The sequence below is a fragment of the Vicugna pacos genome, chromosome 2 (genome assembly GCF_048564905.1).
Source record: "Vicugna pacos chromosome 2, VicPac4, whole genome shotgun sequence".
NCBI classification, from domain to species: Eukaryota; Metazoa; Chordata; class Mammalia; order Artiodactyla; family Camelidae; genus Vicugna; species Vicugna pacos.
The window spans coordinates 3912655-3930240 of NC_132988.1; the positions used below are offsets into that span (position 1 = coordinate 3912655).

The 17586-nt window shown below is 39.0% G+C and overlaps 1 protein-coding gene across 1 annotated transcript in view; it reads left to right on the forward strand.

Moving 5' to 3' along the window:
- GRIA2 (glutamate ionotropic receptor AMPA type subunit 2) overlaps positions 1–17586 on the forward strand; it is a 141205-nt gene that overhangs the window by 91155 nt on the left and 32464 nt on the right. Inside the window, exons 5-6 of the mRNA XM_031670337.2 lie at positions 877–930; positions 4527–4688. Coding sequence (XP_031526197.2) covers positions 877–930; positions 4527–4688 — 216 coding nt within the window. The remainder of the gene's footprint in view (positions 1–876; positions 931–4526; positions 4689–17586) is intronic.

The following is a 17586-nucleotide window of genomic DNA, read 5'->3' on the forward strand; positions in this document are numbered from 1 at the left end:
TAAGGAAAGTGAGCTGAGGTTTTTGAATTTTCAATGGCATTGAATGCTCTGCCTTGGCGTGACTGTTCTCTTAAAAATAGAAATTACACTTGAGTGTCTAAGTACCAGGACCACTGCATGGCCGTGTCACTTCCTTCGTTCCCTATGTAAGTGAGAGAGCTCAGTCAAGAGTCCAGGTGATTCCATAACATCCAGAACCGTGGTGGGCGTTCCCGCAGGACAGCTTGTTCTGTGATGTGTTTATCTCGCCATGGATTTTTGACCCCGATTTGTGGAGAAAAACTAGCTTCTCTGATATTTTGCTTCCTCAAACTGGAAATAACGATGTTTCATTTGAAATAGTCTATAAGTATTTCAAGATTCTTCAGACTGGAATATTACTCTCTAGATCTATGTAAGAATTCTGTTATAGGATTATTAATAGTCTTTTAAGATTTATGTACTACTATAAACTCTATGTGTGTTTGTCTTGGAAGGCAGATTGTGAATATAAAACTAGTTTCAGCTACGTTTCACTGAAAAGAAAAAAGTAGCTTTAGTAAGAATATAATTATGACTTAGGGATTCACCAAGTTTTTGGTTTTACATTTTTTTAAATCTTGTGGCCTTATTTTCACTATTATCAAAACCAAGGTACTTATTTTTGTTTAGTTATTGGCTTTTTGAAAGGTAACATTTATAAAGCACTAAAATGTGTGGTAACTTTTTTCTGAAGGAAATGTTCTCTGAATTCGATAACTATATTTTATCAAATATGACTCATTGTGGACCATCCAGAAACACAGCAGATAAAATCCCATTTTTTTTCTGAATCAGGTCATAACATCAGTAATTTTGCTTTTACCTTATTTACATTTGTTTCTTTATCTTTGTTAGGTTATTACCATTGGAAAACATGTTAAAGGGTACCATTACATCATCGCGAACCTGGTAGGTGAATTAACGATATTTATTGTTTCAATGGAAATGCCTACTTATTAAAAAAAATTAATGGCCAGCATTTACCAGGGGTATTTTAAAAAACATATCTTGACTTTATTGATCAATTTGAAGTGACAGTATTTTTCTGAATTTGTTATGTTTTAGATTTCCTTCCCACTTCATATTTTCTAATCAGTTTTCTATTATTATAAATGATGTGAGAAATGAAAGAACAGTGTTTGACAAGATTTTACATTGTGGTGGAAGGCGTATTTTAATGAAGGGAAAATTTTCAAAACTATATAAAATTTAATTGTCCAAACTTTTCCTTATTTCTCACTGTCCCTTTAATTTATAAATTTTACCCTTTGCCCATTGCTTTAGCGTTCTTAGTGTAGCACTGGAAATGCGCATTTGTGAGAACATGAGCAAAATAAAACCTGTAAATATCCAGAATATTGATATATTATATAGTATTTATTTCTTATTTCCTACCTCCGATATAAGCAACAAATGGATAATCAAACTACTACAGCTGGTCACTTTTTCATTGAGAAGGTTGTCAACTTCAGATTACTGAACATCCAAGTGGCAAACTGTATCTCCCTTTCTTAGATAAAAATCAAAGTCAATTTAGATTATCACTGGACATTTTCATTTTCAAAATGATTTTTAGATCAGCTGTAAAATGAGCTTGAGTCTTTACTGTTGCAAAGGTTTATGTTGTTTAAATAAATATGACCCTTTGTAATTGAGGACACCCCCCTGAATCTCAGAAAAAAGGTGTTTAAAGAAAGACAGAAGGAGAGGAGGAGAGTGTATTCTTAATGGAGAAATTTCCTATTTATACAAATGAAGATTTATGTTGTGGTTTCTAGAACATCACAAGACATTATTTATAGTAGTGATGAAGTGATTTAAAACAACCCACAGCCTTACAATGGATAAATACTGTTTTCACTAGAGAGTGGCACCGGTGTGATTAAGAATATTAAGTCTCAGACCAACACGATGTTGGGAGAAGTTAGTTGTTCATGTACAAATTAAAACATCTGTTTGGCAATGAAATGGCCGACTACTATAAAAATTCGTTAGCCCTTACCTTCTAGTATGGCTTGGAGATCTGAAATGACTCCCTACCAGAGAAACAAGAGCTAAAAGAAAGGAAGCTCTACATGCAGCCTCTCCAGAACCACATTCTGTGCAGGGCACAGCCTGGACAGTCAGTCCCTGAGTGAATTGTGCCATTCAATGAACAACATTGAAAGCTGTGATCTTTAAAAATGTCCAGATGGAGAAGATTGTATTGGAACATTGAGAAATAATGACAGAAGGAGGTTCATCAATTTGAGTTGCCATCCGAGGCGGTGAAAAAGGAAGTATGTGGGTGAATGACCACAGTAAAAAGATTTAAAAATCAAAGCAAGTTCTAGCTGCTGCCATGATTCTAGGGAGAAATTTGCCTAATATTTCACCTGAATTTTAAGCTGTGTTTTATCCTCTTCTGAATATTACCCTCACCATATGGAATTTGTAGTGAATTAGTAAGTTCAAAGAGTCTGCAGAGGGCTGCAGTTTCTAAGAGCTTGGAGGGCATTTGAAAATTTCACTGACATTTAAAATTGAGGAAAAGCCACCCCAGGTTGAAGGGCTTTCATCATCCAAACTGGCAATTGAGAGGGTCCTTTCTCCCTGTCCAGGGTCCTTTCTCCCTGTCCAGGGTCCAGTGAGTGATAAAGGAAGTGGTTGTAAAAAATAGAAGAATCCTCAGGTATTCTTGTGGATTCATTTCCTCAGGAATTGGTGGATGCTTGACTAAGCACCCCAACACAGGCTGCAGTTGAGTTCCCAACACAGCATCAGAGGGGATAAAGTGATGAAGAAGTGGTCCTTCCCATATGCACCAAAGCCCTACCATCCACCTCACCTGGCTGCCGGACAGTGACACCCACTCATTGCCCCGCCTGCCTGGGCACACAGAAATTCCCAGAAACGTTTCAGTGTCTTCCTCTTAGACAGCCAAGCACAACCAGGCACTTGAGGACAGTCTTTGCCATGGAGGATGTGATACTAATAAAATAAGTACACAGAAACAGGGCAGGCAGGAACAGGAGGAAAATGTTTCAAATTGTAATAAATATTGGCAGAGAAATAAGAGAAAATACATTATCCATAAGAAAGAAAAAAAGGATGCTGTGAAAAAGAAAAACATCAAGGAATAAGAAAGAACTCTGGGAAGTTAACTTGTTTTTTTTTCTAAAATAACAAGTAAAATTACATGACTTTGAAGGAAAGGTTGAGAAAATCTTCCAGATTATGTAACAAAATGACAATGCAATATAAAATGATGTGTTGGCAGAAATTGTGAGGGACTCAGATATTTAATCTGAGCGTCACAATGTCTTAATAATAAGCATTCTAGAAAGACAGATGGTGAGAACTGGGGAAGGAAATTATCAAAGAAACATTCAGAAAATTTTCCCATCCTGAATGATGCAGATCTGCATATTAAGTATACACAATAATGAAAGAAAAAAGAATCTTTTCATATTTAAAGAAAATATCATGGAATTTCAGAGTTAATAAGGATCTTAAACTTTTCTGACAGGTGGGAAGTGAGAAGGAGTATGAAGTATGTCACATACAAAAAATAATTCAAAATAAGGATATTGTATTTTTCAAAATAAATGATAAAACTTAGTGGAACAATGTCTTTAGATTGATGGCTTCAACTTAAAATTTTATACCCAGCCAAAATACTAATCAACTGTCAGAGCAAAATAAAGGTATTTACAGACATTCAGTGTCTCAAAAAATGCGTATACCTCCATATGTCTGAGGAAATCACTGAGGACTCTAGCAGGAGCAAGGAGTAAAACAGGAGAGGAAAGTGATCAAGGAAATAGGGTAGCCACTCAGAAAAGTGGGGAAGGGGTGTTTTAGGGGAACAGTCACAGAGCAGATGCAAAGAGGACCCAGTCAAATCACAGCTTTAAGGAGGAAGGCTCCAGGATGCAGGAAAAACATAGATTATGTAATATGCTTAAATATTTTATTTAAAAAAATGTTTTACTCATACACATGACAGATTTTCATGGAGCAACTAGGAAAAATAAGGATAGGTATAAAGAAAGTTCTGGTAGTGAAAAAAATGAAGAGATCATTAATATTAGAATGAAATATTATTTAAGAAGGAAAATGCAATACTAGCACATATTTTGGCTTAGCTCTGAATAACAGAATTCTAAATGTGAAAACAGTGAACGTTTAGGTGGGTGAGGAGATAGATGGTTTGGTGCTTCTTGTAGATAGAATAAATAAAACCTAGTCCTTATCCTTGAAAGACTTCCCAGTAATACAGAGAACTTTTATGTAAGCATGACCAATAAACAGTCATTGATTAAGGACCCACTATGACATCAAGATGATGCTAAATGGTGGTGAAGAATATTGGCTGATAAAATACATAAAACATTTACTACAGGCTCTTTATCTCATGTGTTCTTTGAAATTTGTCCAACCACAATGTGTAGAGTTACTTGGTAAATGTCAAGTTCTATGTGGTTCCTGACAGAAAGCCTGATGTAAGTGTGTTCTCTCTCCAGGGATTTACTGATGGAGACCTATTAAAAATTCAGTTTGGAGGTGCAAATGTCTCTGGATTTCAGATAGTGGACTATGATGATTCCCTGGTATCTAAGTTTATAGAAAGATGGTCAACACTGGAAGAAAAAGAATACCCTGGAGCACACACTACTACAATTAAGGTATATGTCTATCAGAACCTCCACCTGCACCTCCACTTCAACCTCCAGCTCTACCTCCATCTCCGCCTCCACCTCCATCCCCATCTCTACTCCACTTCCACCTGCATCTTCACTTCCATCTCCACCTCCATCTCTAGCTCCACTTCCATCTACATCTCCACTTTTATCTCCACCTCCATCTTCACTTCCATCTCTACCTCCATCTTCATCTCCACCTCCACCTGCACCTCTACTTCACCTCTGTCTCCATCTCCACCTCCATCTCTATCTCCATCTCCATCTCTGCCTCTACCTGCATCTCTATCTCCATCTCTGTCTAATTGCTGGTGAGTAGCCTGTTCTCTGGGACACCTTAGGAAGAAGGTTAAAAAAAATCTCAATTTGTTTTGGTAATTAAAAACATAAATATAATGATTTATGCAATCAAACAAAAAGTCTTTGCTAAATGTCGTGTGCACTGCTCTGACATTAAGCGTTACCCAGACTCATCTGTTCTCTGTGGGTTTGGATACGTTGAGGTCTTCACTTGTTTACTCAGTGTATTTTATTGTGTATGCACATACATGTGTACATTTATTCCATGCAAAGGAAGGATTTTTTTCCCTTCTGTTGGTCACCTGATGGAGAGCAGAGATACGAAGAGTGCATGAAGGTGTGAGGGGGATGATATCCCGTTCACATGCTTTATGAAACAGATTTATGAAAATTAAGAGCAAAAGCTGCAGAACACTTTCAGCTGTGCAGTGGTCTTTGTGCTTATCTGCATGTTATAAAGCACCGTGTGCAAGAACCAGTCAGGACAGTGTTATTTCAGTGGCTTTCACGGTTATGTTGTATATCGCGGAGAAGTTTTGTTATTGCTGTTTTCTGCACGTAGGGGAAAAACAGATATAGATGTTTGACTTCAAATTTGTGCCTGGCCATGACACTGGTCCAAGATAAGGATTAGAAGCTATGCCATTTCCCACTTTTGGGTGTGTAAATGGGTCCTATTAAGTCTATGTCAAATTTAGGAAAGCATCCCATAGGATGTTAAAGAATAACCCAGAGTTAATTTTTTCTCAAAACTGGGTGACTCTTTGCTTGGTGACCTTGACTGAGATCCAGTGCGTATAGGTTTCTCCCAGGATTGTGGGCTCGTGGGTGTGTCCTCACGTAACAGGGCTGCTGAGAAGGCGAGGGGACCCCTCCCTTCTGCTGGTGTCAGGGGTCTGACTGCGGACCCCACCCCAGGGGGCTGCAGGCTCCTCGCATTCAGATGCGGTCCCGTGTGAGCTCTCTGATGAGTGCGCGTTGTGCTCATCCTCGGTGGGATGAACGCGCTCATCTGGAATACTCTGAGTCACTGTGGTGCACCCCACGCCCCGCACTGCTGCCTCTGGGAGGAGGAGGAAAGCCATGGAGATGACTTGTTTCCTCGTGGAAGTCGCATCATTATTCAAGCTCACGTGCCCTGCATTAGAACGGCAGGTGGGCTTGGGGGAGGAGAGGTCTTCGGCAGGGTATTCAGCGAGCGTTTTCACCAAGACCCAGCACCAGATTTCATCCGTTGGGGACCTCTCTTTGCTCCCTTCCCAACGCACCATTTCCTTCCATTGTTCCACCCTTTTCGGCTGCTTCTTCCAAATTTCAGAGATCACAATGGTCCTTCCTTGTAGGGCGCTGCAGACAGCACAGGCTTGTACGTTTAAACACATAGGCTCCAATTCACTGTTTGACCGTACACTCAAAAATTAAACAACATTTACAAAGTCTTAGCCCAGCTTTGGAAACGCAGGTGCCCGTAGGAGACCTATTTTCTATGGCCTTTGAAGCTCCATAAAAAAAGTACGGACAGCCCCGAGGGGAGGGGATGGCTTTGCACAGGAGTTCATCCCAACACAGACACGTACTGTCCGTGCAATACAGGGCCAGGAACTGAAGGGTTTTTTACAAAATCACTCCTGCCTTTGATAATCCACAGTCTAGTGGAGAAGGGAAATGTGTCATTGAGCAAATACACCAGAGAGTGATGCCTGCAAAATAGGGCAGCTCCCACACGTGGTTAGGACAATACCGGGGAAGGGATGGAAAGGCAGGCTTTCAGGAGGGGGGACGCCTGAGCAGGGCTCTGCACGTGGCTGAGCCCGGGGAAGAGTGCGGGAGGGGGCGTGGGCCAGCGCTGCGCGCGCACAGAGACGCAGAGGGCTGTGAGGGCGCGGCAGGTGCGGGGAGTGGGCGGGGGTGGGCGGGGCACCGGGCGGGCGTTGCCAAGGGACAAGGCTTTTCAGCTGTCGTCAGATGTCAGAGAATAATCCCGAGACAGGACGCCCATGATTGCTTCTTTCACGACTGTTCTGCGGGCAGGAGAAAGGAAGAACAAACTAGATAGGGGGCCAAACAGCGTTTCCTAACATAAGCAAGTAGCGAATATGGTCTGTTTAAGGAAAGGGAGCGAAAATATCTCTAATTTATTTTTCAATTGTCTTTTGGGTCACTGGCTCTACCATTGCCAGATTTTTTGGGGGGAGTGGGGGATATTTATTTGCTTTATTGAAGTGGAGTTGACTTACAATGCTGTGTTAGTTTCTGGTGTACTGCATAGGGATTCGGTTATACACCCACACATACACGCTCCTTTTCGTATTCTTTTTCATTATAGGTTACAAGATACTGAATATAGTTCCCTGTGCTGTACAGTAGGACCTTGTTATTTATCTATTCTATATATAGTAGTTTGTATATGTGAATCCCAAACTCCTAATTTATCCCTCCCCCTTCCTCTTTGGTAACCTTAAGTTTGTCTTCTGTGTCTGTGGGTCTGTTTCTGTTTTGTAAATAAGCTCATTTGTGCCATTGTTTTAGATTCCACATGTAAGTGATACCATATGGTATTGGTCTTTCTCTGTCTGACTTACTTCACTTAGTACGATAATCTCTAGCTCCATCCATATTGCTGCAAATGTATTGCCGGATAATTTCTTTATTTATGTATATTTTATTGAAGTACAGTCAGTTGACAATGTTGTGTCAATTTCTGGTGTCCAGCACAATGCTTCAGTCATACAGGAACATACATATTTTGGTCTTCATATTCTTTTTCACCATAAGTTACTGCAAGATATTGAATATAGTTCCCTTTGCTATACAGTATAAACTTGTTTATTTTATATATATATTAGTATCTTCTAGATAATTTAAATCATTTTTTATACTATAATAGAAACTTAAGCTATAGGCCTGGAAACCTGTAAAAATACAACTCATTGCATCCAATTCTCTCCATGGTGAGGCTTTAAATCAGCACTAATTTGATAATTCGGGGCAACATTCATTTATTCATTCGTTTATCAATTCAACGCACAGTACCTGAGTTTTTACCCTGCAAGCGGGCACTGTTCAAAGTGTCAGGGAGAAGGCCGAGTTCCAGTCTTTAAGGAGTTTACAGTCTTGAGGCTAGAAATCAGCTTGTCACTTTGATGGAAACTGTCCTTTGACACCTTGGTGTTGATGCATTCTAAATTTCTGGTTCCCACCATTGCTCCCTCTTCAGCCCCTGAAAAACGATTCCTGCAACGATCTTTTCATCTCAGTTGATGGCAACCATATCTTCTGTTGGTCATTTGACTAAAACCTTGGAAACGTCCTTGACTCCTCTGTTTCCCAGTAGCCCACATCCAGTCTGCCAGGACATCTCACTTCCTTTTCCACAACTTCCCTAAATCCATCCACCACCATCTTGCTGCTGGAATTCCTGCAGTGGTCTAGACTGGTTTTCCTGCCTCCACACTTGCCAGTCTATCTTCCATGTTTGTGATCCTTTTAAAACTTAAGTTAGATTATGTCCCTGTTTCTCTCCAAGCCCTCCAGTGGCCCAGGTGCCACTTGGAGAAAAGCCAAACTCATCCCAGTGGCCTATGAGGCCCTATATCCTGTCACCTGTCACTTGTGACATCCTCTCTGGGCGTTCTCCCCTGCCCCGTCTGGTGCAGCTACCATGGTCTTTCTTCCTTTTCTTAGGCACAAGAGACACCTTCCCACCCCAGGGCCTTTGCGCTGGCGGTTTCCTCTTCTGGATTTGTCTCCCCTTAACATAGATGTGGTTAAGCTGCCTGCTTTCTTTAGGTCTTTGATCAAATGCTATCTTCTCAAGGAGGTCAAGAGCAGGCTCTCTATTTAAAACTACAGTCTCCACCCATCGAGGTGTGTCTCATCACCCTTTCCCTGCTCCAGTTTTTTTGTTTTGTTTATTTTTCTGTTACACCTCCTAGTGTGTTGTATTTATAATTTCTTTCTTTCTTTCTTTCTTTCTTTCTTTCTTTCTTTCTTTCTTTCTTTCTTTCTTTCTTTCTTTCTTTCTTTCTCTCTTTCTCTCTTTCTCTCTTTCTCTCTTTCTCTCTTTCTCTCTTTGTCTCCTTCTCTCTTTCTCTCTTTCTTTCATTATTGAAGTGTAGTTGATTCACAATGCTGTGTTAGTTCCAGGTGTACAGCTAAGTGATTCAGTTATGCATATCCATCAATAGCTATATCTATATTCTTCTTCAGATTCTTTTCCATTATAGGTTATTGTAAGATATTAAATATAATTCCTTGTGGTATATAGTAGGTCCTTGTTAAAAAACAAACAACCCAATCCAAAAATGGGCAGAAGACCTAACTGGATGTTCTCCAGAGAAAACATCCAGATGGCCAACAGGCACATGAAAAGATGCTCAATATCACTAATTGTCAGAGAAATGCAATCAAAACTACAATGAGATATCACTTCACATCAGTCAGAATGGCCGTCATTCAAAAGTCCACAAATAATAAATGCTAGAGAGGGTGTGGAGAAAAGGGAGCCCTCCTACACTGTTGGTGGGAATGCAGTTTGGTGCAGCCATTATGGAAAACAGTATGGACGTTCCTTAAAAATCTAAAAATAGACTTAACATATGATCCAGCAATCTCACTCCTGGGTATATATCTGGAGGAAACTATAATTTGAAAATTTGAAAAGACACCTGTACCCCAATGTTCACAGCAGCACTATTTACAATAGCCAAGACATGGAAACAACCTAAATGTCCATCAACAGATGACTGGATAAAGAAGTTGTGGTGTATACACACACACACACACACACACAAACACATACACACATACAATGGAATGCTACTTAACCATAAAAAAGAATGAAATAATGCCATTTGCAACAACATGGAAGGACATAGAGTTTATCACACTAAGTGAAGTAGGTCAGACAAAGACAAATATCATATGATATCACTTATATGTGGAATCTAAAAAAATGATACAATGAACTTATTTATAAATCAAAACTAGACTCACAGACATAGAAAATCAACTATGGTTTCAATTAAGAGTTTGGGATTACATATACTCATTACCTTATTCATTGTCTCTCCAGCCTGAAAGTAAGTTCCAATGGGTGGAGGGTTTTGTTGGTGTTTGTTTTGTTCACTGACAGCCCAGGCTCCTAGAACAACTCCCAGCACACAGCAGCTATTTAATAAAGGCCTTCTGCAAGAACAACGAGAGGAAAGCACAGATTCAGTGGTAGCGCCCTTAAGAAGCTCCTAATCCCAGTTCTGGAAGCAAGAAAAGGCTTCTTCAAGGAAGTGATATAGAATTTAAAACCTGAAGGAGAGGTAGAAAGTAGAAGAAAAGGGCACAATGGCTATCCATAGAGGACATAAGAAATTAAAGTCCCCAGTGCAAGGAAAATGTAAACATTTCTGTAAGGCTGGAGGTTGAGCAGAGGTGTTTTGCAGGCCTCAAATGCCTTTTTGAGCTCCTAAGGAATGTTCTTTCTTCTTCTGAGAGCAGCACGGGCCCACGAGAGGGGAGTGGCCATCATGGTCTTGATACAGGACGATTATGGGTGACAGCAGACCGTGGTGGCAAGGGGGCTTTTAGGAAGATGTCACAGACAATCCAGGCACCAGCTGGCAGTTGTCTGAACAGTGGTTGTGACTTGAAGATGGAGGGAAATAAATGGATTTGTCCAATTGCCAATTCTTGCCATTTCTGTTTTTATAAAAGAAATAATAATTACAACAGTCATAGCCCTGCATTTATGATATATGAATCTAAACTCAGTTGAGAGGTGTTTGTGGGTTGAAAACGGACTCGGAAAGGCAGTCTGTGTCCTCTGATCTCATTGGCCCCACACCTTATGCTGTGATTTGCACAGCGTAGGCATGTGATGGAGATGTGTTGAAGTAAGGAGGGATGAAGTGAAAAATCTAAGTGAACACTTTGAAAATACCAAGTCACTGAGAAGGAAAATCATAAGTAATTATAGTTGCTATCAAATGGGGTTTAGATGCCTGCCGTGGTGTCGATTATGTCATATTCGTCAGCCAGAAAAGTAGTGTTGTTTTACTGGAGGAGATGTGAAATGACTTTAGTCATCAGACCCGAACCATCATGGCACCTGCGTTTAAATGGGACCATTAAAGTGAGCATTTTACGCTCCTTAAAAAATATGTTCGCAAAGAGGCAGATGATAAAGATGTTTTGCCACTATCTCAAAAACGATTTACACAGTATTTCTATTTTTAGACAGATATTCAGTGTTTTGGGGGTCTTCAGCAACTTGCAAGATGGAAGCATCCATTCTACCCGATCACGTTGACAGTTCGAAACTGATTCGCCTTGTGTCAGTCAGGGTCAGCCTGTGTTAAGGAATTCAGCAGTCACACAGGACTGACACTGTAGGGCTTTCCTGCGAGAGTCTCCATTACTCAGGGAAAGACTTAAAGCAGGAATTCAGACCTTAATTGCTGTCCTCAGAGAGTTATTAGTCCTGCCTGAAAATAGTATCAACCCTTTGAGTTCAGTAATTAGCGTCCTGCATTAAAACGTACCCTGGTGGCTTCATAGAACTAATTCAGCTTCTCGAATGTTAAAAAACTGACCAAACCCAACTGCTGACACATTGTCATCCCTACAAATAACATTAAAGCATTTTGACACACGGCAACCAAGAGGGTTGATATGATCAGTCTGTGATGCTTTGTGGTTTAAAAAGTGTGTATATGGCTGAAATAAATCCATAAATTAAAGTTTTGATATTGATAAAATTACTATTTTATGAAAATAATTGAAAAATATTGAAATATATTGAAATGTATATTACATCATTAAAAATAAAAAATACATTGCCACTGTTTTTACTGCAATGCAGGACATCTGGGTTCCTCTCATTGTCACATCTCTTCTTCTGTAAGGCAATAAATGTAGGTGATCACAGAGATTTCTTCAGAATCTCTCCTACCATGATTATGTGAAGTGTAAATTTAGGTGCTTCATAAAACATACGCTAACAGTTCTCAAATGACTCTCAGATGGACTCTATCTCTCAAGATTGTAGTGACTTGCAGGTGGTCATCTCTGCTGAAATCAAATCTTAAATTATCCTGGGAAATATTTGGGGTTTTTTTTCCCATAAACTACCAAAAATAAGGAACTTTCCAGCTGTTAGAAGAGTCCTAAGAAGTGGATGTTGTTGGGGGAGGAATTTATGCAACCAACAGCAAAAAAATCTGCCTCTAAGAAAGCCTTTTCGCGCCTACGGGGGAACCAACACCAGACGACGTGTTGATTTCAGTATCTTTTTTCTATCTCTGTGAACCTGACTCATTTTAGCTAAAAATCTAAATCCTTAAGTGAATGTGAATTTTCAGAACGTAAAAATCTCGGTCTCTAAGCATGATTTTCAGTCAGGGTCAGTAGCCAACCTAGATGATTTAGGCAAAATGTGTTGTTTCCAATATACTGTTTTTGCATGAAGAGTCTTTCTTCCCAGTGAATTAAAATGATTATTCATAGAGAACAGTAATAAAGATGCTAAGTTTAGTTTCTTCCCGATAGAGCTGTCTTGTCACCCTTGGAAATGTGATACTGCTTGGGTGCTTACTACAGATGTTGTGTTTTTCTTAGTTTTCTGATTCAGACTTTATTTTTTTGGACCAGGCTTGGGTTCACAGCAAAATCGAGCAGACGGTGCAAAGAGTTCCGATACCTCTGCCCCCACACGTGTCACCTCCTCCAGTCTCACTGTCCTCACCAGCGCGGTACATTTGTTAAATTGATGAGCCTACATTGACCTAATGTGATCACCCAAAGTCCGTGGTTCACATTACCCTTCGCTTCTGATGTCGTGCGTTCTGTGGTTTCAGACAAATGTCTGTTAACGTGCTTTCATCATTATAGTTTCATACAGAGTGTCTTCACTGCTTTGTGCTCCATCTGTTCATCCCGCCCCCTCCTCCCTCCCTCAGCACCTGGCCACCACTGACTGATCTTTTTACTGTCTCCATAGTTTTGCCTTTTCCAGAATGTCATATAGTTGGAATCATACAGTAGGTAGCCTTGTCTGATTAGCTTTTCCCACTTAGTAATATGCATTTAAAGTTCCTCCATGTCTTTCTGTGACTTGGCAGCTCATTCCTTTTTAGCGCTGATCACATTCTATTGTCTGTATGTACCCCAAACTATTTATTGGTTCACTCACTAAAGCACATCTTGGCTGCTTCCAAGTGTTGGCAGTTATGAATAAAACTGCTGTGAACCTCTGTGTGCTGGTTTTTGAGTAGACAAACGGTTTCAGCTCCTTTGGGTAAATATCAGAGTGACATTGTTCGATCGTATGGGAAGAGTATGTTTACTCTGCAACCATACTGTCTCCCAAAGTGGCTGTACCATTTTGCATCTCCATCAACGATAAGTGAGGGTTCCTGTTGCTCCACTGATGGTAAGTTTTAATGAAGACTGTGATTTTATGCGGTGAAGCTACAAAGGGCACATGTTCAAAAGACTTTATAGGAAATTAAAGATGAACTCATCACAGACAGATCCGTCACAGGGGGTAGACTTCAGTTGAATTTGAAATTAAGACAAGTGAATAATTAAGTTTATAATGTGCTTCATAATACTATTTTTCCTTTCTATGGCTTTAGTTGATTCTAGATCATTGCCAAGAAGCTTCAAACAAGGCTTTCTAACATTTTTCTTACAGGCTTAATTCTTTTTCCTCGAGCTTATCAGTTTTGATTATGTTGATCATTTTGTAATGAAGAAACTGAGAATTTTATTGGGCAAGGTTCTCTAGGGAAATATCATTCAGTTTTAATAATTTTATTTAACTAAACAATTGATGCTATTTTAAAAATGAGTGTGTAAAATTTACCAGACCATAAAACTTTTAACACCCCAAAGGATATTGCACAAATGCTATTTTTACAGAAAGCTATTAATATTAAGGAAAAAAATTAAATGGTAATTAGTTTGGGCCATGCTGATCAAACAGAATCAAACTTGTTACTGCAGGATTTCTCAGAGCCTTTAAGATGCCCATGTGAGAATCATTTTCTAAACTTACTAGATCAGAGAGTCTTGTAGAGCAGGGTGGTGGTTTTCAAAACATTGTCAAGATCAGCTAGTGTTAGACCAAGTTAGTAAAAAAAGGAAAAAATAAGGCAAACATGCTGGTCGTTAGCTTGCATCTTTAGCATATTTTACAAGTCATCCAGCATCTCCTTGCCTATAACTATTCATTTGATGTAGAATTTGCCAAAAAAGGGGACCAACAGTCCCAGTGTGACCGGGACTCCAGACTTTCTGTTCCAAAACTGGGACAGCCCCAGGCAAACCAGGATGGTTGATCACCCTCATTACCCTAGAAACAGAGAGATCTGGATTCAAATTCCACGTTGGTCACATATTTTTGTGACCCTGAACAAAATATCACTTGATGACTGGCAACTCTCACCTGTAAAATTGGGGTAAAAATATTTGTTGCATAGAGTTTTTTTTAAAAAGGACTTAAGAAACTGCGGCTCAGGCTTGGCGCATGGAGAACTAGATCAACATGAGCTCTTTCTCTTTCCCTCACCTTCCTTTCCAACACTCCTGCCACAGAAGACGCATTGTTCTTTCATTGATAAGAAACCTTGGATGCTGATGCTTTAGTAAACTTGCTCCAGGCAACAGAGCAGAAATAGTGAAATCAGGGCTCCATGCAGCCCTGAAAAAGATCAGAAGATGCTGTGTTCCGTGCTTTTGACACTATACTCAATTCCATTTCAAGTGCCAAGGAAAATTTGAAAAGTGGCCATTCATAGGAAATTTTATAACACTTTCATAGTACTAAATCTAGGGCTTTTTTGAATGGTATTTTCTTTTCCTATCTCAGCACCGTGCAGATAACATGTTTCAGTTGGTGCAAACATTAGGATGGCCCATAAAATTTTATATTTTAGCCGATTTATTCTCTTTGTATATTCATTAGATTTTAAATGTATATAGAACTCCTTCCTATCTCCTTTTTTTTGTTTTTGGTTTTGGTTTTGGTTGTGGTTTTGGTTTTGGTTTTTAACTGTCAGAGTAAAGATATTTGGTATCAGTGATTACAGAAATGTGTTACTGAATAGTGTCTGCTAACTGCTGGGCATGACAAACATGTTTAAAATGCATATTTCATTTTCCTCCTGAAAAATAAGTCTCAATAAGGATACATTTCAAATGAGATAAAAAAGCGCATTTGGAAAATGGGCCATAAAAATGTTTTCCCAGGTTTCTTCTTCAAGTGTGGTGTGAGGCAACTGTGACAGAGGACACAGAGCATCACGGCACCCCCCACTGAAATGTACATTTCCAGCTCAGATGAGGGGTTTCACAGAACATAAACATCACGGCAGAGATGATACATTTGTTTTCAGAGGAGATTGTTACATTGCTGTCATGTTCCCTGCAAGTTAATTTACATCTAGTTAGTGAATGGTAGAATAAAACTGAAATATTTCACTGTCCAATCAAAAATGTGAACATATTTGTTTAGAAAAATAAATGAGCCACAGATGCAGAACATAAACAAGAAGGAACTCCGTTACAGAGGCTTTTGATTTCCTCTTAGCCCAGAATTGTGTCTCCACGATGGTGACTTTTAATTTAAAGTGATAATAGGCTTGAGACTTGATTAGATTTGAACATTCGAGAAAGGTTGGAAGGATTTTTCTTCTTGGCGGGCTTACGCTTTGAATCATAATGAAAACACGCTGCATTGGACTTAAATGCTTTTAGTTCATTCAACCTAGTCTTATTTTTTAATGGAGTTCACCAGCATTTATAGAGCTCTAAAACATTCAGCAGATGGCTTTATAGATTTCTCATAGTAATGTGAGCAGTCAGACTCAATGAAGATTTCGGCTTTTAACTATGATCTTTACTCTTGAACACAAGCAAACTGCGGCCCTAGTTTCTGTTTCTGATTCCCTGACCTAAACTTCATCACAAGAATTAAATTGGCAACGGACTGATTGCTGTAAAGGAAAGCAATTTAACCAGTGTTTCCCCCACCCCACCCAGGAGATTAGAAACAAACACATAAGTGAGGCAGATAAATCCTAATGTAATATCTCTATTTCTCCAAGGAGCCTTTTCTTCAGTAGGTATGATTTAAAACAATGCTTTTGATATTATATGATTTTTTAAATTACCTTTAAAAAAATCTACATGGATATTGTAGAATTGTTAGAAAAGAAATATCATCATGTGTGTTTCCTCCCTAGTATTATTACCATTTCATTTATTTTTCTTTCATTTTTCTGTTGAAGATATATCACCATTTTTTGTTACTCTCATTTTTTTGTTGAAAAAAATTTAGTTGTAATAATGTTTTTCTCTTATAGCTAGCATTATTGGTATTCTCACATTACCTTTATTAGTAGAACTTTTTAATGGCTGCATAATACTTCCACAAGGCAAAAAGCATAGTTTTTAAGCATTCCTTTACTGTCAACAATTTAGATTCTTTCTAATTTTTGCATATTACCAATGACACTGAAATTAATATCTTTGTGGGAAAATTCTCTGTATTTGAGAATATTTTCTTGGGATAGCTTCCCAGAAATTACATTTTTCAATCCAGGAATATAAGTTGCCTAAATTGCGTATATAATACAGTGTCTTTTGCTGATTTCTTGCATGTACAATTTGAAGGAAAGAGTTGCAGATCTGGGGAAAAAATGGCAGTGGGTTTTATTTAGAGCCATCTGGTAGAGGTATTTGCAGGAAACTCAAGTGCAAACATCCAGAGATAATCTAGATTTGTCAAGAAAGACTCATATATAGGCCTGCAATGACACTGCTTAACTGGCAGTAGCATATGAGACGAAATTTTAGTGAGAAAATTTAGCAGTAAATGCAAATGTCTTATTACCATTAACAGTACCCAATCACTGTCATGTGGGCTCAAAATCAGTTTCTCTTTTTCTTCTGTCTTCCTCCCAACTTTCCCATCAAATCTGATTCATTCATATGATAAAGTTAAACTGATTCAACTAAACTGAGTCATGCAAAGATTAAGTGATAACTTCACAGTACCATTTTTAGTGTTAAAAATGTGGCATCTTAAAAAAACTTCTGGATGTGGGGAGGGGATAATTCATACCCCATAAATTATTTTCTCATTTGCCTGATTGTAATATCTCTCATATTAAAAATAATCAAGATAGACATCTATCCACCATTGGACTGATTTATAACACTATTGTGGTATATTGCAATTATCTGTTTATGTATCTTTTCATCGAACTGAGAGACATGTAAGTCCCATAAAGATATAATCCATATCAACATCTCTGACCCCCCTTCCTTCCTTCCTCCTTTCCTATTGAGTCTCCACAGAGTGCCCAACCCTGCCCTGAGCTCTGAGAATTCAGTGGTGACAGAGAAGTTTTCCACTTCCCTGGAGTAACTATTCTAGTGGCGAAGAAAGATGAAATAAACAAAAACTACACAGAGAAGATGTTCAGATACTGGTAGAGACTCTGAAGGAAATAAACAAGGGCACAACAAGGTGAAGGAGAGTGACCAGGAGTGGGCTGAGCAGGAGGGATACCACTGGGGAAGT